Source organism: Larimichthys crocea, chromosome XXII, assembly GCF_000972845.2.
Source record: "Larimichthys crocea isolate SSNF chromosome XXII, L_crocea_2.0, whole genome shotgun sequence".
In the NCBI taxonomy this organism is placed as follows: domain Eukaryota; kingdom Metazoa; phylum Chordata; class Actinopteri; family Sciaenidae; genus Larimichthys; species Larimichthys crocea.
In genome coordinates, this window is record NC_040032.1 from 12,168,455 (window position 1) to 12,194,991 (window position 26,537).

Here is a 26,537-nt window from a genome sequence, read left to right on the forward strand (position 1 = left end):
ACAGTAAATAGTCATGTTGTTGCTGAGGGCCTGAGTTGACGCTGTCAGCTCCGTCTGATTGGCTCGAGCTTGCTATGACTCGTCGTGCGTTGGGCCAATAGCTTTTGCTCGGGTTCTGCTCCTCTTTTTTTTTTTTTTTTTTTTTTTTTTTTCCCCACCCTAAATAAATTGCCTGGAGAAATTGAACAAAAAATTAGAGAAAGGGAGAGAGCCTTTCATCTAATTGAGAAGCTCATATTAGCTGTGGTGGGAAGATAAGCTCCTCTCTCTCTCAGCAGCTATTAAGCTTCACTGTGTGTTCGCCAGTTTCTTCTTCTTCTTCTTCTTTTTTTCTCTCTCTCACTCGTGCTTGATTTTTAAAGCTGTCACCTCGGCGCACTCTGTGTCAGCGAGATGCAGGTTTTAAAGTTGTGTGTGTGTGTGTGTGTGTGTGTGTGTCTCAGGTGTTTCTGACAAGCTGTCGTACCTGCACACGTGCAGCACTCCTCCAAAATGGAGACCAGATCATGTGACCTTGTGCAGCAATTTAGACGCAGAGGCAAAGACACACACACGAACACACACATTGTGAAGCTTCGTTCACTAATTTTGGCACTGAAACTCTCGCTATTGCAAACATTTAACAGCGTCTCACTATCAAACACACAGTGAGATTAAATTAAAACCTTTGACAGATCTATAAAAAATAATTCTGACTCATTTCTACAAATTAATAATGAAAACATCTACAGAAATGTTTGTCCACTGCATGTGTGAGCGGCCGACATTCGGTCGAGCATGTCATGTGTCAATTAACGTGTCCCAACATATGTTCTAATTGACATTGTGGATAAACCTCTGCTTGGATTTATCTTACAGTCTGATTTCTTGGGGTGTAGTAGACAATGTCCTTCCTGATTACATTGTGTCTCTCTTGATCCCTTTAGCCAACCCAGGATTATAGTTCCACAATATAATCCTGTATGGGGCAGCCTAGGGGTCACACTGCAACCCCCCTCCACCCCACAAATGTCTTGGTGTGACAGTGATATTGCGGGACTCCTGGAGGATGAAGTGGGGTGGGAGGGGGGTTAAAAAAAAGCAATCAAGTGGTGGTTGACTCGCGATTTGTTAATCTTCTATCAGTAAGAGGGAGACCTCTAAAAAAGGTTTGCTGCTGCTGCTGCTGCTGCTGCTGCTGCTGCTGCTGCTGCTGCTGCACCGGCTTACTGCCTCTTTCACTCCAAGGCAGCCATTTTGTGTCAGCCGGTGTGTGTTGCTAAGAACAGTGCTGCTTCTCAGTTCACATTGAAAAGCAAGAGCTGGTCATAAAAAACACTGCACGATTGTTTTGTTTTTTTTAAATTCCTAACCAAGGCGTTTTTGTAGCTTGGAAAGAGAGTCAAAAGACGCGTTATTAATGTGCTGGAGGCCCTTTTAGATGCTGCATAGTAAAAAAAAAAAAGGACAATGTGATGCTGAATCATTTGATTCTAGTTTCAGTGGCTGTCTGTTTCAGGGGAACAGTTCAGTATACCAAAGCTGCAACGACAGAAAATAGCAGCCAGTGTATCCTTTTAAGGCTTCGCTGCAATTTATTTCATGTTGCAGCATCAAGCCTGTATTCAGCTTGAGGTGAGAGGGTCAGTAAGCCCTCCCCTACTCTCCCTCTCTCTCTCTCTTTCACACACACACACACCTTTCTTCTCCAGAGGCAGGTGCACTGCTCATCAGCCACAATCATTCTCCCGGAGCTCAAATAGTTCCTTATCTGTGTGAAAATAGCAGCGCTGTAGTGTGCCCCGTGTAGGGCCTGAGCAAACACGCCGTCTATGTAAGTGATCAGTCGGGCCCTTTCAGAGAGGCCCTCCGTAATGGCCGGTTTCTTGTAGCCTTGTTTGCTCTGTGTTTTGTGGCTTTGGCGTCTGGCAGATGGGCCATCAGGGATTATACCTGCTAATGAAGAGAGGTGGAAGAGGGTGGTGGGTGGAGACGGGGGGTGGGATGAAGGTTTATTACCAGTTATGATGAGACAGAGCGGAGGAGCACGAGAACGGATGTGTTTTTAGACTGACGCATGTTATTTGTGACTTACAGGCTCATTAACTTGCAAATCTCAACATATATTTCCCACAACACAGAAGCAAATGTTGGGACACAGAAAGATGATTCTGAATTTATGATACGAGAGACATATATATATATTTTTTTTACGTTTTATTGGTCTAATTTGAATTTTAATGTACTCAGACTTAAACAGCTCTCTGAGTATAATTCATCCGGTGTTAACAGGCTGCTGTAGATTCAGATTCAGTGTGTTTCGTTGGGGTGGTCATTGAAGGTATGATGGGTGATCCACAGACTTAAACTGGACTGAGATGCACAATGACCAGCCCGTCCGGCGTGATTACACAAGGCGTATGTCCAGACAGGATAGCCTAATCCCTGAAAACACGCCACACACACACACACTCACACACATGCACCCACCCCTCCCTCTTCACCCCTTTTAACATATGGAGATGGAAGGAATTAGCGCACTGGAAGAAAATAAATGAGTTAAAGCAGCCAGCGGCTTAGATCACACAGTATTTGTTCTTGGGTGACCCGGCTGTGAGTTTCTTGGAAGTGATGCACGCGTAGTGGGTACGGGGGGTGGACTTTTATCCTTTATTTTCTTCTGCCATTCAGAAACAAAGTGACAACACACATTCAGCATATAACACACTTTATTTTCAATTTAATATGCCTTAATTTCTATGAGCACAGGTGGAGATGTGTGGTGTGCATGCATTGTTTCTAAGATGCACAATGTCCGGGACCACACCTCCCCTCAAAGCCACAGCCTGACCCCGACGAGCTCCTTGTGTGACCCCACCAACACGCCCCACGCCAGATTCAGCTCAGATCTTGTTAAATAGGATTAAGCTTTGGCTACCTGCCATTCAGTGGCTTGGACGGGACCTCTTATCTCCTGTCTTCAGATGGCTGCCAAGAACAACATAATGCACAGCGACCTACATTAAACAATGGTAACACGCAGAAGGTGTAGGCATTGTCTTCCCGATGCTGATTTCCATGACAAAGCACAGGTCACTAGGCCACTTACATGCTTAATTGGGGTCTAATGATTGGCATCATGCTAAAAGGCATTCAGGCTGGAGCCAATTAAATGTTTTGATTTTAGCCGTGGCCGGTCATGTGTGTGTGTGTAAATGTATTTGTGTGGACATGCGTCACTTCTTATCTAAGCAAGCAGAGACGTATGAATGTGTGCTTTGTAAAGCACGCCTGGCGCCTCCGCCTGCCTCCCCATCCTAAATCTAATACACAAGTTTTGTCTATACGTTTAGCAGAGCCGGGCCATGACAGAAACTAGAGAGAGCAGCAGAGTCCATGTCCTGCAAAGCACATGTGACATGTCTCGAGCGCCCGCCCGTACTCTCCCTCGAAGCGGGGACACCAATTCAGCAGCGTAAGAGGCTTTGTGGCCAAATCCCCAGTTGATCTTCATAAAGTTTGTGTCTTACAATTAAGTACAGATGGTTTGCAGCTGGTTGTAAGGCTAGTAAATAACTCAGGCCTCTATTTTCGCCAGGGATTTGGCGGGGTAATCCCTCTCTCTGACAGTTTACCAGATTCAAATCAGTCCGGGCTTTGCTTTCCTTCCTCCATTTTTTTCTTTTTTCTCCTCCTCCTCCCCTCCCACCCTCCCTCATTCCATCAAAAGCTCCTTATCCTCATCTGAATATCATTTAGTGGGTGCACACACATGCCATGACTGTGTTTTAAGAACAGGGGCGTGGGCCGATCCAAGACTCTTACTCAATTACCCCTCACAATCTGAAAAGTCCACAGTGTAGGCTGTAAACAGTTTCTATGGGACTTTGGACGTGATGCTGACGCCGAGCCAATAAAATAAACCAATGTAAACAATTCCCCGTTCATACAAACTACAGCAGCTGTCTTTTACATGTCTGTGAGAGGGTTTATGAAGGAAACTGGAACCAAGAACATTACCAACTTTTTGTATTTGTGACATTATATCCTGCAAATGTTCCATGGCTGGAGTTAGTTACCGTATTTTACGGACTATAAGCCGCTACTTTTTTCCCACGCTTTGAACCAGGATGCAGCTTTTCTAGCGAATTATTTCCACACCCTCATCATGGAAAGCACACGAAAAAGTTCGTATGATGCAGCTTTTAAGTTTGAAGGCCGTCGATCTGGCTATGCAGGAAGGAAACAGAGCTGCTGCACCTAAGCTTGGCGTTGTTACAGGTACTGTTCGGAAACAATCAGGTATATAAATAAACATTTACAGTACAAAATCTTTTATCCAGTAAATATTTCATTTCTCAACCTGGATATATATATAGTCCGGTGCGGCTTATATATGTAATTTTTATTTTATTTTTTTAAATTAGTGATTAGGGCTTATATTCAGGTGCGCTCTATAGTCTGGAAAATACGGTCGTCTTTTCAACAGGTCGATTCACTTTTCACTAATCGAATTCTGCCCGTTTCAAAGAAGCTAAAAGTCTCTGATGGTCCCTCCGAGACAAAAACCCGGTGTTTTAGAATAATAAATGTAAATGTTTCATTGAGTTTCTTCAGGTTTATTTAATATATCACGACAGCCGTGGGTTCCAGTGCGTCACTGGTAAGATACAAAGCAGATTTTCTGCTACTGTATCTGTATATTTCCAGCAATGATATCCGCTAAAAAAAAAAGAAAAACCCTCCAGTACAAAAGTGCATGATGACATTATTAGTATTACTTAGCACCATTTCTTCATAGCTCACATAATGCATGTCAGTGTGCATAGAGGACCCCTGTTAAGCAGATCTCTCTCTTGGGACAGTGTCGGGGGGCCCAGAGGAAGGTAAACCCTAATGAGGACATAGTTACGGCACTCACACATCCTGAGAGAGCTGTGATCATCGGATGGTAAAAAGCAAAACGCTCCCTAGGAAACAGCTTGACCCCGCTGCTCCTTGTTTCCTCATCCTGCCATTCCTATTATTCAAATATATTTATATATTTATATCATTATTTATCCGCTGTGAGTGGAAGGAACCGGCACAGCAACACCTCATCTGCATAAGACAGTAGCTAACTGCCCGAGTAGCGCCTCGGGATACGAACAGATGGGAGTGTTTAGCAACCTTACCCACTTTACCCCTCCCACCCAAAACACACACATATGTACCAGAACACACACACCTCCTCCAACTCTTCATCCCCACCTCTCTTCTACCCTTTTTCTCTCTTGTGCACCCCCCCCACCTCCCGCCAAATGTTCAGTTAACCTGTCAGTTCTCATTGCCCAAAATTCAAGATGCCATATGCCGCACTCTGACTTCTAACCCTCCGCCGCCGCCGCTCTTCGCTGTCTCCTTCATGGTGACATGAAAGTCCCCCCCCACCACCACCCCACTTTGAAACGCGAGGATGTCTTCCCTCCGCCGTTTGATTCTGGAACGCCTGGCTGAGATCACAGCGATTGTAGGCGTAGCTCGTCTTGTATAATAAAAGCAGTCACTTAGTGCTGCACGGCGCGGCGGGGGCGCGTTTAGCATCGATGGGACGTTTGATGATCTACCTGTGTAAATATGACTTATGATGTCACATCCTCGGCTTGGAAACATCTCGTCTCATCATCTTGCTCGACAGATGATGAATTTAAATGTTTTAAAGTCTCGCTGACTTTTGACTGATTTGTTAAAGCGAGCGTACAATAAACCCTGGCAGCCCGAGAGCTTGTCCTGCGTTATAACATCTAATAACAGTCTCTTCTGTGAGCTTTGGCAGTCCTGTCCAGTGAATTCTGGGCCATTTGCCCTTGCACAGAGGGCAGCTCCCAGCAGGCCTGGCTATAGTGACAGTTTGTTGTTGTTTATAAGGTCATCCCCACCATAGGGGGCAGCATATTCATTACACCCACCCCATGGCTCTGTTTGTCTCTGGCAGTCTGTTTCTCTGTGGGCTCCTGTCATAAGGTCAGAGGGTACTTAATATCATCCTCCTCTTGTCTTCACAACAGGACCAGGAAAGTCATCACGCCTCTGGAAAGAGTTAAAAGGGTTAATTGGCCTCATCTAAAAAGAAAAATGGCAAGTTTACATCTGTAACCGTCGAGTCGTCCTGCTCGGAGGTGGAGCAAGATTCATGAGCTGCAAAGAGTCACAATCATTCCTAGAAAATGAACGTGCAACTATTTTCAGTTGATTTAATCATTTGAAGGATGGAAGTTGAAATCGCAAGCCATAAAACACACATGGTTGGGTACGCCCAGTAGCCTGTTGTGGTCAGTATTGCCTGTTAGATCGATATTTCTGGGTAAATGACAGTGTAGGTTGCTTAAATAAGTCTTGGTTGTTGAGCCGGTGACTCCTAAAACGACATATGACCATTGGAGAGGACCAGCGACACGCGTAGCAGCTCTGAGGGCGTGGTTAATGTTGTGAAATGGTCGCAGTTTGGTTAGGTTTAGGAAAAGATCGTTACATTATGTACGTGATCTCAGTAAAGCATGTTACGTAAATTAGATTACAATGCTGACTTTTTGAAGAGCAGTCTGACTGGGTGAAAATTCTTTGGTTGACCCGTCCATCCATCCATTGTAACCCTTTCCCATAACTTTGTCACTCTTCATACTCCACCTGCTTTCCTGCTTTACGTCAACGCCTAATAAACATAAATATGGGTTGTAATAAAGTGCTTGCACATCCTACGGTATGTGTTTTTGGAGAGGACGGTCTGGTATCTCTTGTTGAAGCCATTGTGGCCACATTTCTGGAATAATAGTAACCACATGGTTTAACAGTAGCACAACCAGCCACCAGTCATAAAGCCGTGAGTAAACCAACTCAACAATATCTCTAAAGTCAGCTAACATTAGTCGGGCAGCAGAATCCTTGAATGTATTGAATTAAGCATCGTTGAGTTCAACTTTTTCATTTGTAAGAGTGGGAATGTGTTATTTCTTCTATTCAAGGCTCGCTTTAAGACATCCATCAGCCAAAAAATGCAGCATTAGAAGTGAGAATTTGCTGCTTGTCTTCCTCTTCACGTGTAGTAAACTGAATATCTTTGGAGTTTGGACTATTGGTCTGACGTTGCATGACACCAATTTTGGGTTTCAGGAAAATGTGAAAATGCTTTTCTGATGTTTTCTAGAAAAAAAAAACAATTAACCAATTAACTCCAATGAAGTCAAAGTGCAAAATATATTTAATTTGTTTTACAGCACACAGCTCAGTAATTAACACTTTACCGGTGGTAAATTTTTATTCTTGAGAAATCACCTGCGAAAAAAAAGCTTGTAGTGTTCCTGAAAGAGGAACACAGAGAGACAGAGAGACACAGAGTAAGGAAGTGTCTGGGAGTGGGAGAAGCAAGCTAAGTGAGGTTGTTAGGAAGGAAGCGCTGACAGTCCAATCCAGCACAGCGACCATTCAAAAGACAGCTCCTTTTGTTTCTGCCTCCCTTTCTTCTGCCAGGGTAGAAAAAGAGGGTGAATCTCTCTGTGCGCAGTAACCCACTGACACCTCCCTCTGATCTGCCTCCTGCACTCTACCTCCTCCACACCACCACCACCACCACCACCATCACCCCTCCCTTCCCTCGACTACATCCCTTCACCAGCACTCTCCTCTCCCTCCACCGCTCCATCGCTCGCTCTCTCCCTCCCTATGCATATGCCATTGCCTAAGAGTCACTCTCCTGGTTGCCACAGTAACCAGCTCACCTCTCTCTCTCCCTCTCTCTCTCTCTTCGTCTTTCTCCCTCTCACAATGCACCTAAACAGGAGAATCTGTCTCAGTCTGACAGAGACAGAGAGAAGGGAAATTGGGTGGTGGGGTGGGGGGGGCATATTTCAGAAAGATTGCTGTTGCACAATTGTCTTCCTTTTCCACCATTCTTATCTCCGCACGAAACACATAGCAGACAAGGCAAGAGAGAGAGAAAAGAACGAGAGAGAGAGAGAGAGAGAGAGGGGGAAAACAAACATGAGGGAATAAAGACATGATATAAAAGAGAGCTCAGAATAACTGAGAGACCACATGTGTACAAACCAAGCGCTCCCACAATGACAAGCTTTTTTTTTTTTGTTAGATTTACAGCAGCAGTAGCACCACCACTGCTAACAAGCATTCTCCACCTGCTCCAGCCATATTTCCCCATCCCCCTCCTCCATATCAGTCCTCCCACCTCCTTCAGTCCCCCTCTCCTCTGCCTTGTCGTCTGTGAGGGGCAGTTAGGCGTCGGTGGTGGTGGAGGGTCTATAGCGTCTTAGACAAGTCATTCAGCACCTGAGCTCTGTCTGTCTGTCTGTCTGTCTGTCTGTCTATCTGTCTGTCTGTCTCTCTCTGTCTGTCTGTCTGTCTGTCTGTCTGTCTCTGTCCCCCTGTCTGTCTTTCTGTCTGTCTGTCTGTGTGTGTGTGTGTGTGTGTGTGTGTGTCTGTCTCTGTCCCCCTGTCTGTCTGTCTGTCCCCCTGTCTGTTTGTCTGTCTGTCTGTCTGTCTGTCTGTCTGTCTGTCTGTCTGTCTCCCTCTGTCTGTCTGTCTCTGTCTGTGTGTCTGTCTGTGTCTGTCTGTCTGTCTCTCTCTCCCCCTGTCTGTCTGTCTGTCTCTCTCTCCCCCTGTCTGTCTGTCTGTCTGTCTGTCTCTGTCCCCCTGTCTGTCTGTCTGTCTGTCTGTCTGTCTGTCTCTCTCTGTCTGTCTGTGTCTGTCTCTCTCTCTCTCTCTCTCTGTCTGTCTCTCTGTCTGTCTCTCTGCCTCTGTCTATCTGTCTGTCTGTGTCTCTCTCTCTGTTTCTCTGTCTGTCTGTCTGTCTGTCTGTCTGTCTGTCTGTCACCATCTCTCTTGTCTCTAAATGTGTCCACTTCCACTCTCATTACCTCCGAATTACCCTGGACACAGCAACTGGTATCCGGATCACAAAGAGCAGAATGTAAATCAGTTACGTTCGTTCTGACGTTATTTGTGGGACTTCTTTTTTTTCCACTGGGTGGTGGCATGTTAAATGTTCCCCCGGTGATTGTGGTAATTTAGAGCAATATGGTAATTGAGGTGCTGATGGCTATTTTTTTTTCCCCTCACCAGACGCTGTTTTCTTTTTTTTTTCTGTCCATTCATGAGCTGTTGTGGGCTAAATTACATTGAAGGTTTAATTGGCTATTTTAGATCACGGGCATCGCGGTTGATGAATGATAAAAATCAGCTCAGTGATCATTGATTATCACTTTTCAGAGCATGCATCATAAATTAGATCATCGTTGGCTCATGCTGATTCATTCATATAAGCCTAATAAGAATAGCACAGAGTACAACCTGTGATGTGTGCTGACACTGCATCTGCAGTGGTACACATGCATGAAATAGACGTGGCAGAAATGGAATATAATATGCATATGTATGTTTTAATTGGTGTATGATGACCTCAAAATAAGGTTCATTACATTGTTTCTTAGAATCTATAGACACCACGAGTCTTCTTCTATGTTGAACTTCCATGTTTCTACAATAAAGCAAACTATCAAGATCGTGCTTTTCGTACATTTCGTTGTCACGGTAGTCTTGCCTTTCTTGCAACCTTGGTCGTTATAAAAGAAACTGTGCTTAAACAATGTTAATTGTCAGTAGGAAAGATGAAATAAAAAGTGCTTCATCCAGTCTGACCTCCTCCTTCTGTGTCTACGGTCCCAAAGGTGTAAGTCACTTGAATGTCAATCTCAGATAATGGATATCAAGACTTCCTTTGTAATCCTACATACACGTGAATAACGAGAACACTAATCTTTATAAACTGATATCTACATGTATATGCAGATGATCGAAAGCTTTGTAGTCGATAGTGGATGAGTTCTGAGACTACATTAAGACCCGTGCGTGTCTGTTAACCTGCATGCAACCAGAGTCCGTCCAAACGTGACCGGTCAGTACTCCAGCACATGGACTACAAACGGAAAGCAGAACTCTTCTGATGCCAAAATCTACGTCACTGCATGTTCCTGTCGTCTCAGAAGTCCTTCCTGATCTGGTCAAGTTTTTTTTGTGTGAGTGCTGATTTTGAAAGATGTTTTTTTTTTTTTTTTACTAAACAAAGTGCAGCCACTCATGCCCACACATCAATGCTCTAATTGCACAGTTGATGTTTTGCCAGACGCTACTCTCCGCCTCGATGAAGGCTGCGCACCTTTCAGAGTCTGCAAAAAGCCAACATTGAAAAATACACGGACGGTTCACCTGCTGCTGGATCCAGTCTTTAATCTTCTCCTGTAGCCTCCAACCTTTATGGAAAAGAAACACTTGTCTCTAATGCTTTGAACTCCTGACAGAAACCAGCAACTATTTGGTCATATGAATGTTCCTGTTGTGTTAAACAACCAGTAATATGGTCACCTACTGGTTTTCATGGTCCCCAATGATATCCTCATCTTGTCAAAGTAATAATTGGACACAATGCCAAGTCTTTTAACTGTTACTGCTACAGAATCAGCTCCTAAAGATGGAAAAGCTTGACATTTCCATTTGTTCCTCTTTATCTTTAACAGTCATATCCAGAAGGATCCAACCAAAGTCCAAGAAGTAATGGATTTAACACAACAAACTGTAGCTCAAACAGTGAGATCGGGATTTCTTCTAACGCTGCTCATTTACATTCGTAGTATGTCCGACCTGTTACATTAGATTTGTGTTTGCCAGCATTGAAATAATGCCCCATGCTCTGGCCTTGCTAATGGCATGGCTTTAAGGATGGACCACGTTGGTCGATACCCAGATATCTCAGACATATAACATTAATCCTAAAGATGTTCTGACATTTAGAGGCTAAGCTAAGCATTGTAGATTGTGAACATGGTAAACATCGCACCTTCTTATCAACGTGTTACTGGAGTATACTGACATGAGCATTTAGAGTGAACACTGTGCAGTGGTCACACGTGTTTATGTTCAGAAAGTCAATTAATTCTTCAAAACAGTGACGCTCCTCTTGAGTGTCCGTCCATCCGTCCATCCGTCCCTCCTTCCTCCACCCATGCAGGCTGGTATCTGGTGTTTATGGGCTTCCTCGGCAGGCGGGGTTGTTTAACGAGGGCAGAGGGACAGCGTGGCACTAATTGCTGTGTGTGATTTATACCAGGCTGGGACCAGGCAGGAACACAGGCAGACGATGGTACTCCGAGAGCAGCTGCTTCGCCCAATATTTACTTAACCCTCCGCTGGCGGGCCTGGCACTAGTGCCACTGACGATGGGTCTGTGGGGAGTCATTTCACTGCCTAGTGTTATGTATAGCGGCGGGGTTGGGGGCATGTTTGGGGACAGGCTCAAAGTGGGACTGTGCGCCGTTTGGGAAGGTAGATTGGAGCAATTAGAGGGAAGATTGTGATTGGTCTCCTGACAGTTTGCTACCCAGGAGGAATTGTTGCTAGGTGATGTAATCACAAGCTATTTTCAAAATAGTAGGATTTCTTTTTTTTTTTAAGACATCCTGGACTCGTCATTTCAAAAACATCATGTCATTTTTTGGTACAATAAATACACAGATAAGAATTAAAGAAGTATTTCACCTATTTTTTTCTGCATGGATGAACAGAGGAGTCCTTAATGGTGATTAGTAGCGCTCTGACTGTGGTCCTATATGAAACAGAATGATTTGTACAGTGCTCACTCTTCTTTCATGTGTTAGCAGTGATAGACACTTTCATCCCACGCCTGTCTGCCTGGCTCATCTGGAGTGATAGTCTGAGACGTCGTGGGGTTCGCATCCGCAACTCAATTAGTCACACCTCCAAATAAATTAGCGGCAAAGGGTGCCAAAGCGAGCTCCTGCAAGAACTTAAATAATATCCAAACACTCACACCTCGTGCGAGCTTAATGAGCCATTTACACTTTAGAGAGTCAAACAAACACTGGAATCATGTTCGGTTCATGAACGAGCACATGCAAGATAAAAAAAAAAAAGAGAGAAGGGTGGAAAATAATGGAGGGGGAGCCTGATTCTGTCTCCACAGCAACATTGATTGATATTCTTCAGGTGGAGCAGCTGTCAAGCGGCCTGACCACTGCAAGCTAATGCTCTGCGGGGAGAGAGAGGTGGGACGCAGGAGGCGGAGGGGGGGGGAGAAACACCAAGGAAAAGGCAAGAGATGAAAAGCAAGGAGACAGAGGGGACAGCGACAAAGGAGGAGACGAGGAGGGAGGGAGATGAAATTGAAAAGCGATAATATAAAGGGAAGGGGGGGATATTTCTGTATTTTTTTATGATGATTTTGAGCCATTGTAGGAAAGGTGGAGGCTCCTGTGAGAATCTGATTACATGGCAGTCGCGTCGTCCTGTAAACGAGGGGTGTGTCTCCATTCTTTCCTCTGGAGGCATAAAGGAGGATAAACGTGTGTGGAGTCAGGGTTGTTAAAGTCTTTTCATGTCGCTCATGTAAGCCAGCTGATATGTTTTAATGTTTGGTCTCTTATTAAATATTTGTTCTTGTACAATATCTACTCTAGGTGCCTGGAGCTATTGGCCTAATGTGATCCCACACAATATTTCAATACATTTACAATATTTTGTCATTTTCTTTGGCCAAATTGAGAAATAAAACAACTCTTGGTGTTAAAATTCTTCCCTCTACAAACACTGATGTGCAGATCTCAGTGCTCTTGTGCAAATGTACGAGAGTGAGTGTGCAGCTTCCTCTAGATCTTTGTAGCTCGGCCATAAATATCCAGCTGGACTGATAAATGAATGTAGGTCTGAGTGAAATGACCTTGTAATCTAATTGTTGCCACGGCACATTCTGAAACCTTTACAAGGAAGTTGGTCAAAAGCCAGTCCTGCTATCTGCCCACAGGCCTGCCTTTTTTTTTGTGCTCATGTTTTTAGTTTAGAGAAGATTCATAATGCGGCGTCTGTCAGGAACTGTTTATCAGTTTACATCTGCAGCCGTAATTACACCGACAGGTATACAGAATTAGATCCTCATGAACATCGTCTGTTTCTGCAACTTGCAGGTTCACTAATCAGAAACGTGTCGAGTAGGTAAACCAAGCAGCACTCTGCATAAACAATATAATAATCTTGATAATCAGCTGTTACGAGGTGGGATGGAGTTTGTGCTCTCTGTCTTGCTCTTTCACTTCACAATTTACAGTCTGTCAGTACACAGAGCGCACATTTACACTGAAGCGATAATTCTTTACTGACTGAAGTGTTTTGCCAGAGAAACTTTATGTTTTTATATATTTAAAATATGATAGTTATTTTTATTTAAAGGGGTTGGTAAAAACATAAACTAAATTTAATGGTGCTGGGGTTAATTCTACTACTCCACCACAGCTCAAAGTTTTGTTTTGTTATTTCACTACATTTATCTTCCAACTATAGTAACTCTGCAGATTATACAATAAATCTATGAATCTATAATGAGCATATAAAATGCGGTGCATCGTTAGACAGTAAATGAAACCACCCAACAGTCAATAAAATAGCTGGAATCAGCTCCACCTCAGCCAGCGACCTGAGTGAGTACTTTTACCTGTGTAAAGACTTGAGTGCAGGACTTCTACTTATAATGGAGTATCATATTAAAATACTTGTTTTCAGGCTAGTGTTGATAAACTCAAATCTCTTTTCTCAGTTCAATTTATTAAAATCTTACAAGCAAGAATGTTCGATAACCTTTCCTAAGCATTTACAGTATAATACAGAGGTGGAACTAAGTACATTTACTCATGTACTGTGCTTAAGTGAAGTTTTGAGGTACCTTGTTTTTTTCACATGCACAATATTTGATCACCTTATTAAATATGTTGTATCATCACAGATTCTGCCCTGCATGCACACACAGATGTTTACGGTTGTTATGGGGTGATGAGACCTGCAGGTTGGAATTATGCAAAGCAGCGATGTTACGAAACATCATGTACTAATAAGAAGGATAAAAAGTTGTGACTTATCCCACAGCAACAGGAGAGAGATGTCAATCAAGCCCAGTCTGTGCACGCCCACACAGCCTTGGGGAAAAAAGGTCTAATCAGACAAATCCTGTGGGGGTGGATCATGGTTGTGCAGGGTGTTTGAACGACCCAACACTTAATAATAGTATAGAAAACAGTTGAAATTAGATTTTTTTTTAATGTTTCCAGTATGTTTTTATATAATTTTATGTGTTTTAATAAATGAGATAACAGTGCATTAGGACACGCTTGGATATTAGGGTCAGCATTATGTCATTTGATTCGAGAAAGCTCTTAAGACAAGCTGATTTGCATGCGAGGTCTCGCTCCATTCACAGATTCCGACTCTCGTTTTCTGAAAATTCTGGTTTTATGGACTTAATACTGGAGTAAATATCATGTCAGGATGTAGTTTCTGTGATGTTGCGGACGGGCACTGTAGCTCCGGGCCATGATCAGACAAGGGTGACTCATTAGAGAGCAGCACTCTTGTCTCTTCACGTCCTTCTACATAATCACTATAATGTGGTTTGCAGTCTTTTCATTTACAGACTGTCACATTCACAGCATGTCAGAGCGGTTTTAACCCATCAGGATTTCTTTTTTTTAATTCAAACTCGTTCTTTTAGTGAAATAACAGTTTGATGTGTTAATAGATGAGTACTGTCAGTGTGGTGCAGGCGCAGAGTGGGAAAAAAAATGTCTCAATTTGTGAATGAAAGTGGCTTTACATGATTTCAGTACTGTACCGTTATCTTTATATTAGCTCTCATTGATTTGAGCGTTTGTTGGGTAGTTCGATGTTGTTCAGCACCATGGAGAGTTCCTCCTCCCCAGTTTCAATCTGGAGATTTGAAAATGTTTGTTTAGATCGGTTTCTCCTTTTTTCATACATTTCTATTTGACTAAAGTAGTTCTCGTTTTTAAATCAGTTCAGTAAATGTTTTTTAGAGATGAAGTGACAATAAAACAAAAGATTGTACAGAAACAGGTTAAACCTACAACTACAAATTTGGCACTTTAAATTTGTAATAATTTTTGTGGTCAACAAAAGTTCCTTAACTGTGTTTCCCTACAAGTTTGCTTCATGTGATTTGTATTAGCTTATATAACTCGTTAAACAGGACACATTATATCAATCTGAGACTTAAATTAGCATTTAAAATGTACGTAAGAACAGAGTTTCACTCTTACTTTACCCAACTGCCTGCTTGTTCATTCTGTTGACATGGCTGCAGAGGTGGAGAGGAGAGTTTCCTGAAGCTGACAGGACAGTGCATCATGATGATCATCAATAATCAAACACTCTATTTAAACCATTTGACTTGAGCCTATCACAGAGCGTGGACATACACGACATAATGCATCTATTAATTATGTTCTATTTGTGTTTTTAATGTATAGTTATTCATAACTATAATTATTAAATTGTAAAATTATCATCTCACATAATATCGGCCCCCAAATCCAGTATCAGTTATCAGGCTTTATGAAAAACTTCCATCTGCACTTGATAACTGTGTCTCTGTGCTGGTCAAGCTGCTGCTACCATGATTTAGCTGATAAAATGATGCCGGAGATTCACAACAAATTAAATCCTGTGACTAATTTTGCATAGAAATAATGTCCTAATGATCCATGCAATAATAAATCCATGCTTGAACATGGGGAGATGAAGGTAGTTGATTGTAAGATGACCCCATGGTTTGCCTTGGCATTGGTAGGGACATCTCCCTACAGTCTGTAGTATCTACACTCATGATGTTAGGACATCCAATTATAACCTGCAAATCAGTTCCCAGCACAGACTTTCTGAATACACAAAAAATATTTTTTTCTTCTTGGCTAGGATCAAAGTACATCTGTGTCTGAGTCTGTGCAAAGCTGTGCGCACATGCGTCGTCTTGCCACGACTTCCTCCCACTCTCTTTTCTCTCACTTTCATCTCTCCCTCCCGCCACTCCCTCCTTTCCCTCCCCTCCTCAGTGTGGCTCCTGAATATTTAATAAACCTGAATTACTGAGACCCTCAACCGTAATGACGGGGAAATCGGACAATTAAATCAGAAGGGCTCCGGCTTTAAGTCTCACCTCCCCCAGAGGAGCCAGAGATTATTTAAAGTGGCACACTGTTTGATTATCTAATCCTCCTCTTGCCCCCTCTGCTTTACTCACAGAGCGGCATCGCCTGCTCCACTTGCCACCACAAATTACCATGAAACACCAATGAGCACTGTATTTAAGTCCTTTTCCATAAACGGGGAATGTGGTGCAATGAAGTCTCAGGGGAATGGCACTATGGGAGTAACTCTTTTACACTCAGGTTATCACAGTTTAGCAAGAGCTTGAAGGGTTGTCTTGTTCTCACTTAGGAAATGTAATTAACAACCACGTTGAGATGTGCACATTTGCATGAAAAACGCATTAGTTTGCACTGAAAATGGCACGTGTGTGCAAACATAATTTATGAGTGCGTGTCAGAGGTTTTTCGGGAGTTGGTTGCGGTTGAGACTTCTCTTCCTGAGGTGGCACAAAGGGGATTCGAGCTTTTCCTTTTTTTTTTTTCTTCCATCCTGAGCTTTCATCAGGCATGAAGTAGATGTGTAAACAAAGATCCGCTCAGATAACCCCCGACCTGCCACATTTGCTGTTTGAAGTGAAAAGCCAGCAGGCCTGGAAACAGTCTCGGCCTTTCTATCGGCCCTAAAACAAAAGCCTGTTTTGTTTGGGTTTGGCGATAAGTCGAATTGTTGTCAGCTTGACTTATTATCCAGACAAAGTGACGGATTGTGATTGAGTAGATAGTAATAGCTTCCTTTATGCCTGCCAGTGCATCACACGCACACAGAGGTTCTCACAGACAGAGAGATGAATATTCATGATTATACAGCTGAGGCTCAACACTGGCTCATTTAGTGTTGGCCAGAGAGAGGCCAATGATAGCATTGTAAACACACAACCATCAGGGGTTTAATAGCTCTACTCCAGTACCGGCTAATTACGCCACACATGCAGCCACACACACACACACAGGCACAGATTTGAAGGCTGTTGTGGCGGAGATTTCCCTCCTCAGTTTTGACTTCGGCAGACAAACATTTGTCTGGTGGAAGAAGAAAAAAAATGCTCACACAGCTGCCGCGACACAGTCTGCTAGAGAATAGAGACATCCTGTCATAGTATGTCACTGTCTGCCAAATAAGTCCTGTACAAATAAACTCTATTCTTACACTGCCCATTGTTTGATTCTGTTGATGTTTGATGAGATAGAGTTTCATTGGTCTGTCTACATCAGTTGTGCACACAGTTTGCTGAACATATGGAGCAGTGCAGATTTAGGAGACCTCTATTTACAGAATATGGCAGAGGTGGAATATAATATACATAACTTTGTTTTGGTATCTTGATGTCGTGTGCATGTTTGAATGCACGTAGTTTCTCCTTCAAGCTCGGAAAGAGAGAGGGGGATGAAATGAGAGGGTTGCAATCCACAACTACACCACTAGATGTCACTAATTCTGTCACACTAGTCCTTTTTAAAGGTGAACTGAAATCACGCTTAACATTTCTAATGATTTCAAAGACGGTGCGTGTTTCAGCAGCGTAAATCCAATGGATGGCGCAGTTGTGCTGATGTGCAAGAATATGGAAGTTTACCAGTTTTCTATGGTGGAAATCCATTTTTGTCTGACCAACAACCATCTACTGTAATACACTGACTATGGACGAGTACCTCAAGTAATCTCACTTCAAAATACTCCCCAAAAATATAATATATGTTTACGAGTCTTGAGGTCTACTTGGAGTCTTACCGCACCGTGTGAAATCAGCGTTAGTTGCAGCTAAGAATTAGAAAGAGGTGAGTTCACCAGAGCTCTGTCGCCCCCTCGTCACCTCTGCTTGAGGCTAGCATAAGACCCAAGGCTGCATAAGACACTAGTAGTGCAATGCTAAATCAGTGGAATAATCTTTTAATAGCAAAAAATCACAGCCACCACTGTGGCTCTTATTTTGGATTGATATGTCAGATGCCCTGATAAATCCAAAATGTAGTTTTAATTAAAATACTGTTTAAGATTGTACCTTTTTAAACCTCATACGCGTGAACAGCTGCCATCCGAACTATTTATCATGCATCATTACTGATTTACTCTTTCTTGTATCGTTATATATATATATATATATATATCTCAATCTGGAATGTCTTGTAGAACATCACACTGAAGACAGACAGTATCTAAAATCTCTCTTCCTTTTAACACGACAGAGGAATTTGGGGCAACGTCGAGGCCAAGCGCCTCAGGGTTTAAGCCTCCCTGTTGCCTCCTGATTTGAATATCGTTCAACGTCCATTTGCATCCTAGTCTTAATGGCGGTTTATTCAGTCAAGCAGAAGATGACATCTTTATCTGTGGTTGACATATGAGGCCGTTAGCCTCGGGCTAGCGTGTGTCTAGTTAATGAGCAGAGGGATGCTGCCGCTGATTAGGAGCGGCAATGAAAAAGCTCAGCCTTCTACTCTGACTCAACTCTGTAGCGAGCAGATAGGGTCCAGACCCAGATAGGCTGCTGCAAGTTTGTAGTCCAGGTGTGATGAGAAATTAGGGCAGGTGCTTGGTTTGTGTGTGTGTGTGTGTGTGTGTGTTTCTGCATTCCTGTATTTGTGTACCTATGGGGGCTCAGTATGCTACTTCAGACTCTTTATGGGAAGGAGAGAGAGGTTTACTCTTCTTCCTAACCACAGTGAAATGAATGTGTGCATGCCTTGTGGATGTTTCTGTGTGCAGCGTGTTTAATGTATGTCATGGGATCAGTAGGTGCTCGTCTCAAGCTGAGTTTCTGGACTAAACTGCACTAAATGTTCTTTAAATATATCAAACTTCACTTATTCTCATCATTGATTCATTTGCCAGTTATTATCTTGTTCAGTCCAAACACAGATATTCAATTTAAAGTCATATTAAACAAAGAAAAGATCAAATGTTTGAAATGAAACAGATTTTCTTAATTATTTAAATGATTAACCCCGTTGTTAAAAAGACTGCTACTTCCAGTTTATGGTCAATGTTTTTAAATCTCTTTATTATCATGATATTTTGATGTTTTGATGATATGTTTTTTTTTTTTTTTTTAAATCTGCAGTATTTCCTTCAACAAATTGTGAACAAAGATCTCACACACGAACCTGCCTCTGCATAGACAAATAGGAAACCTTTTTTTCTACATATATATAGCCCAAAATCAGACATTTGCTTTGAATCTTCTTAGACACTTGATTTGAACAAGGAAAAACCTCAGGAAAAACAAGAAAACGTCCAGGAAGAACGCGTCTGTGTGTCCATGCAGATATACTGTGCACAGAGCAGACAGAAATTACAATTAAAAATGAGATTATAGCATAAGAAAATCTGTCATTTATGTAGGTTCAATTCAAACATATATGAAGGATAAGTAGGACAGGTCAGCCCTGTAATATTTGTGCACGTGTTAATAACTAAAATATCTTTCAGGTGAGACGTGCAGTGATGAGGATTAAAAGAAAAAAATCTTTCTCTATATATATTTTTTTATTCTGTGTGTCTAAGCATTAAAACATTTGACTGGACAGTATACGTGTGTGCGTGCATGTGTGTGTGTGTGTGTTTCCACCTCTCCACCATTTACAGTACTGGGAATATTGCTTGCTAAGCGAATGGTAGCCAGTGTGTTGCCATGGCAACGGCAGCAGCTGTCAGTGGTGGCTCCTGTAAGAATGACAAATGATTTTTATTAGAGGGGGCTCTAAATTGGTGGGATCCCCCCTCTCTCTCCCATAGAGATGCTTATCCCAGCCTGATCAGACTGGAGTCACTCTGCCAATAACTCTGACCGGGCCCTAATTACAACACAGGCCCTCCTGGGCTCATCATACACTCATTATTACTCACAGACTACACCGGCAATTCCTGGCGCCAGTCACTGTGTGACATTTTCATAGCGAGGGGGGGAAACAATGTGGCGTCGCATATGGCGCTATTAAAGCTGCAGTTTCGGATTGTTATTGCTAGATTTAAATTTTACTGAACGGGAATTCAATTTGGCAGCGAGAGATGCAAGAAATCTGTCACTCTTACATAAAGAAAAAACATTTTAATAGTTATTATCTGGCTGTCACATTTCTTCTACTGTGTGATCGTTGAAAAGAAGCCGAATACGTACAGTATTTAGGAAGATGTTGGACTTTTGTTGCAGAAAAAGCAAAAAGGTTTTACCTCAGTGAAGATATACTCCAAAAACACATGCACTGTTAATTGTAGCAAACACACACACACACACACACACACACACACACACACACACAGTTGGCTCATGTGTTCAACTGTTGGGTTCAATTTAAAAGACCTTGTTAAGACACATTTGCAAAAGGAGTCTGCACAAGCTGATGCACCCTGTCACCCAACATATGCTGTTTTTCTATTTATTTAACACCTCAAGAAGACTTTTATTTAAATCAGTTCTTGATGCAGATAGATGTCGGATTGTTAGTGTGCAACTGCACAAGCAGCATGGATTATCTCCCTCCCTCTCTCCCTCTCTCTCTCTCTCTCTTTTTTTTTTTAATGTCAAGCTGTGTGACTTTGAGTGGCCAAGGTTACGGTGACACTGTAGGCCCAGGCTTGTCTCCAGGGACCTCACTCCACTTGCTAATACACTCCAAGACAGTTGCACAGTGGGGACACTGCCAGCAGAGTGATGAGGAAGCAATTTTTATCTGCATTGTTTAGCTGACTCCACGGGTTTCCCGCAAGTGGCGTCCAGACTGTCGGTGTTAGATAGGTCAGAAGTTCTTCAGAGGATTGCAGGTTGTTCAAGGTCATGAAAGAAAATGATCAGTCACTTAGTTTCTTTCCCAGTTAACAAAAAAAAAAAAACTCGGTGGATGTTGTGTTAGTTAACTCTATTTTCCACTATTAAAAATAACATGCATTGCTGCAAAGACAGGTGTGTCTGTACGTCTTGTTACCTTTGCAGCGGCAGATTCGATTGGACGAAGACTGACAGGCGCTGTAGGAAACAGACACAGAGGTTCATGTTGAGATCTGTCAGACACAGATTTCTTTTTTTTGATAATTGCTCTGCTTAGCCATGATCTGAATTAGCATATGAAAGTTTTTCTCCCCCTTCTCTGGGAGCGCATAGCTGTAAGCTAATTTGTAAGTCATTTTAGATGACAGAGCGCGGTTGTATCCCAGAGGTTCTCTTTCCCTCTTGATCCTTTATTTTCTCTCCCTCCTCCCATCTCATCTCTTCTCCACTCATGTCTCAATTATAGGATATTGAAATGACTCAGGCCAAACCAAGGTAACTCTTTCAGCTGTTTTGAGGCAGATGGTCGCCCAGCGAGCGCAGGTCAAAGTGCTCAGCTCTGTCATTGCGTGTCATTGTGTGTTCAGCCTTCTCTCTCTCTCTCTCAGTCCTTGTCACACGGTAACCTGTGTGTGCCTGGCGATGATACATCCAGTGCAAACTGTCCTTTGTGAAAAGTGCAACAATGCTATTGTTATCCAGACGTGATTCAGCCTTTTTTTTCTCACTGTCACTATTTGATTTAGTTTTAAAATAAAGTAAAAAAAACTGCAAGGCCTCCCAATTTGAATGAACAAAGAGTCTACTTGCAGGCTCAGTGTAGCTTATATGGGGATTAATTGAAGCTATTGAGTGTGGATCCACAGAAAGGGACCTGTGTTTGTGGCACCATTGATGCCAAAGCAGCTGGGCGGGTCGAGGAAAGGGAAGAGGAGAGACGACTGATAGTCCAGCGAGCCACCTGGGGTGAAGTGAAGCCATAGTTTCTGAAATATACACTAATACGCCCAGGTGTGGACACAAACACATGCTCATATGTTGAGCATGCAAACACACACTGCAAGAACAGTGGAGGCTGTCTCTCAGGCGGTGTTAGTATGCAGTAGGTGGAGCAGAGAGGAGCTGGGGGGAAAGCGTAGTGGAGAGCCTTCGATCGTTATTATTGACCATTCCTCCGTGCAGCTGTATGCTGCATAGACACATTCACACTCACACACACACACACACACTTTAATATGCAGACACACAAGCCAGTGGGATTTGAGATAACTGCAGTGGTACGAGAATACACAGAAATGCCCTCAGCTTTACAAGGACATGCACGCACAATACAGTACTGTAGGCCTGCAGCTCTGCGTGAGACAATCAATTCTGTTTGTCGGGAGCGAGCGCGAGCTGCTTCTGAGGAGAAAGAAATAGAATGCGAGCAAGAATAAAGAATGTAATCAAATGCAATGGCCATGGATGTTTATTTATTTTTTAATTTATTTTTAAATGAATACAGATATCTACCACCTCCCGCTCTCATTGTTAATTTACCTCCTGATGCTCGGCTGTGTTTGCAAACTGTAAGACGCAGAATCTGCTAATATGAGAGCTTAGCCAAATCTCTGGAAAAGCTGTTTGAAATTTCAGATTTTGTTGAAACGATAGAAGCTGGAAGGAAGATGCTACTTCACTTCTGGGGCTCAGGCATGAGAGTAAGGTCTCAAACTCTTTTCTAAGGAGCTCTTGCCGGTATATATTGTCGGCGGGAGACTTTAAACCTGCAATAGTTTGACATTTTGGGGAATTTTGTGCATTCGCTTCCCTGCTAAGATGATAATATTGCTTCCACTGCCCGTGTATGTCTGCTAAATATGAAGCAGGAGACGGACAGATCGGAAAATCAGAGGCTGGTCCAGTCTTGTTTTTTTCCCAGCGCCTCCAGTATTAATGCTAACCCCATTCTACTCCAGTTTGATTCCCTGCTAGACAAGCACACATACACACATGCATGTAAACACATGTGTGTGTATGTGTCTGTGTTTTAACATGCATTCAAAACACTCCCCTCTCCCAGCCCTGGCCTTTTGTCACAGTGACAGGCAGTCTGTTCTAATGAAAGCTCCTCTCATTCATAAGCCTGCCTTGTCAACTTTTGATGCCAGACAACTTTCCGAGGGGAAAAAAAGAGGGGAAGAAGGAGAAAGGAAAGACAGGAGAGGCCGCCTGCTCTCATTTTCCTTTTTTTTCTACATTATCTGAAGAGTTCCCTTGAAAACGAACCAGCAAAAATTCTGATTTGTTAATCCGTGGCTCCTCTTTGTGGTTACACATCTGATTAAGGACCATGCACTCTCCTGTCCCAACCTCTGGTTGTCTCTCACACAGTAGAGCATCTCGACCACGAGCTGGAGAAAGAAGAAGAAGAAAAAAAAAAAAACGCCTTCAGGATATCGAATCCGTGGTCCCTCATTTCTAACTAGGTCATCACCAGCTCACAATAGCATCCTCACCAGCCTCCTCTGTGTATTCCCCCCTCTCCTTCGCTGTTTTCTCCCCCAATTCCTCTCTGTCCTCTCATTCATCCCTTTCTTACTGGAGCATTACTATAATCTGTGCGCATGTTGGAAGTCTGTGATTCACTCCGTCCACTGTCTGCGACTGGAGGAAACTGGGATTTTATTCTTATTTAGAGACCAAACGTAATTTTATTCATGTTTGCAGTAATTAATGATTTATTGTTAACACCTTTAACACAATGATCATAGCTTGCCCGTTATTTGAGCCTGCACCAGTGGTATTAATCTGTGTTAAACTGTCACGACGGGACTAAATGAGAGTAATTCAACACACCATGAAGTCTGCTTTATGATATCTCTACCAATATTGCCAGACCCCCCCTCCTCCTCACCATCCGGCGGCCCCATTCGGTCCCCCCATCCCAGATAGGCTTCTCCATCATCGGTGACATGAAATACCCCGGCAGCCACCGGCTTACGGCACACATCACTCCTCATAAACACTGACTACCTCTCTCTCTCTCTACTACTTCCATGTGTTCACGCAAATTAACATAACATCAGCATGATATTAGCACATCCGACCTGCACAGCCATGCCTTATCAAAGCGCTCTGTGATCCCCGGCTCCCTGCGCTTTAGTCTGGAGCAGAGAAAGAAAAGAGAAACTGTGAGAGGGTGAGAGAGAGAGAGAGAGAGAGAGAGAGAGTTTCCCCCCAGAGAGAGAGAGAGAGAGAGAGAGAGAGAGAGAGGAGAGCGATGAGCTACATGATAACGAGCTGTGTTACACCGCTACACAACACACAGCCTTGTCACAGCGCCTCAGAGCTGTGCTGAGCTAAATGGGCTGCAGCAGATGTTTGGTGACTAGAATCACACAGAGCTGCGTACCTCACTTGACTTGCAAATATTTGCTAAGAGACTTCAAAATTGGATTTTCTGTATTTTTCTTCTTTAAGAATACGTGCGCACACACACACACACACACACACACACACACACACACACACACACACAGACACAGACACACACAGCGTGCTCTCTCTTCTCACGCCGTATGACTGGAGAATATTATTTGTTATAAAATGCTAGTCGTCTCCTGTGATGAAATCCGGAGGCAATTGATCCTTTTTGTTTGTTCCTTTCATGTGTCACACACACAGACACACACACACACACACACACACACACACACACAGTGTTTCAGACACTACAAACACGGAGACGTTTTATTTCATCCTACTGGGGCTTTTCAGGATCACTCCTGATGGGTTTGGGTCGAAATAAGGTGATATATATGAGTTGCTGTTTGGTCTGTTTTCATCATCTGGAGGCGATATTTTTAATCTGTTTTATCATTCTGCACGTGTATAGTGGTAGTTTTATGGAATAAAAGTGAATATTCGCACTACGCTTTATTATGTACCAGACAATCAAGCTGAGTGGAGAGTTAGAGGACTAATGAAATGATGCATCCTGCAGTCCTGTTTGCAAAGGTTCAGTCTTCAGACGTGTTTTCCAGAACGTCTGACATTATACTGATTGACCAGAGGTAATATGAAGCACTTACAGGTCACATAAAGGTGACACATGTGGTGCTGATTGGCCCACGGGCGGTTTAATGATCATAGAAGCTGTCATTTTAAAATGCTACTTTGGTTTCATTGTGTCATTAAGACCGGCGTCACTAATGTGCAGTCGCTTAATAGGTTTTATTTATCTGTTTTTCTCCAGTGTCACGGTTTCTCATCACATCCATGGGAGCCCTGTATATCCTGGATGTGCAAATGGAAGACGGGCTGTACAACTACAGGTGTATGACACGCCACCGGTACACAGGAGAGACCCGACAGAGCAATAGCGCCCGCCTCATTGTCTCAGGTAAGACGAGCACTAAAACATCCAGTGTGTGTGAAAACGATGCATCAGCAACAGTGTCAGCGAAGTGGCTTGTCACCAAATTTGAAGGTATCCTCATCACATGTATCATTTATGAAGCAGATGATATTTATTCTCAACTCTGTGACTGTGTTCGCTCTGCTGAAACCGGTGTGTGCAGAATGACAGAGGACCATATGGAAATAAATTAGCTCGTGTAAAATAAGATGTAGATAATTTGGATTGGAATGGAGAGTGACAGGGAAAGAAAAAACATGAATTAAAGAGGAGCTGACGTGTGATAAAAGTCATGTGCCAACACGGTTTGGAGAGAGAGAGAGAGCTTCAGGACTGGAAATCCCCCTTTCCTTTCCTTAAAAACCATAAAGGGACGCTCCACCGATTACACACGAAGATCATTTTACTCGAGTACAAGAGGAGTACTACTCAGCCCGTGAAAACAGTGGTATAGTGTTCTCTGCGGTGCTGACGGGAGCTTTTTAGAGCAACCTTGATTATCTTGGATCGAGCTACATACTCGGGCACAGAGCTAGTTTTTAATAGGACATGGGGTTGAAAAGACGTGACAAAGACGAGCAGGAAGGGGCTTTAAAGAAGACACTGTTGATTTGCAATATGGGAATAATAGGATTCACTGTTTTTGGAGCTTGAACCATACAGAAGTCAAGATATATTCGCCTCTACTACTTTGATTTTAACCATTATTTTAAAGATCTGATCTCCCCAAACATTATCTGTACCTCTTAAGGTAAAGGATTTATGTAAAAGAGTGTTTATGTGGGATTTGTCCAGTTAAAATGATCAAAATAACAAACTTAACCGTTTTAAAGGGACTTTGAACACGCCATGATACTCACAATATGACAAGAGTGTGCACCCATTAACCCGCTCATCCACCACGATAACCATGAAACAATAGATACTAGTATTATTGGGGTAAGTCAACTCAAAAATCATACTATACCCCGCAGACCCCACCAACTCAGCGCCCCACATCCTGGACAGCTTCGAGCGCCGTGAGGTGATGGCATCTCATCGAGTGGAGTTGCCCTGCAAGGCCTCCGGTCACCCCGCACCAAAATACCGCTGGCTAAAGGACAACCGGCCGCTGGAGCCCGACACACGCTTCAGACAGAGTGTGACAGGCCTGCTGATAGAGAGAGCGCAGCCCAGCGACACGGGGACGTATGTGTGCGAGGTGTGGAACGGATATGGCAATGCCGAGGTGGTTGGCAGGCTGCTGGTGAAAGGTCAGTATCCGTAGGCTGGTGGGTTTATCCGCAGTATTATGCCTCAAAGCTCGGAATCTATAGATCTTTTAGTGTGCCACATGTATGTATCTTC

General features: G+C 43.1%; 1 protein-coding gene across 3 annotated transcripts in view; it reads left to right on the top strand.

Moving 5' to 3' along the window:
* dscama (Down syndrome cell adhesion molecule a) overlaps nucleotides 1-26,537 on the top strand; it is an 82,366-nt gene that overhangs the window by 28,582 nt on the left and 27,247 nt on the right. For all 3 annotated transcript variants that reach the window (XM_027273835.1, XM_027273837.1, XM_027273836.1), the window contains exons 4-5: nucleotides 25,029-25,175; nucleotides 26,165-26,443. In XM_027273835.1, the coding sequence (XP_027129636.1) occupies nucleotides 25,029-25,175; nucleotides 26,165-26,443 (426 nt within the window). The remainder of the gene's footprint in view (nucleotides 1-25,028; nucleotides 25,176-26,164; nucleotides 26,444-26,537) is intronic.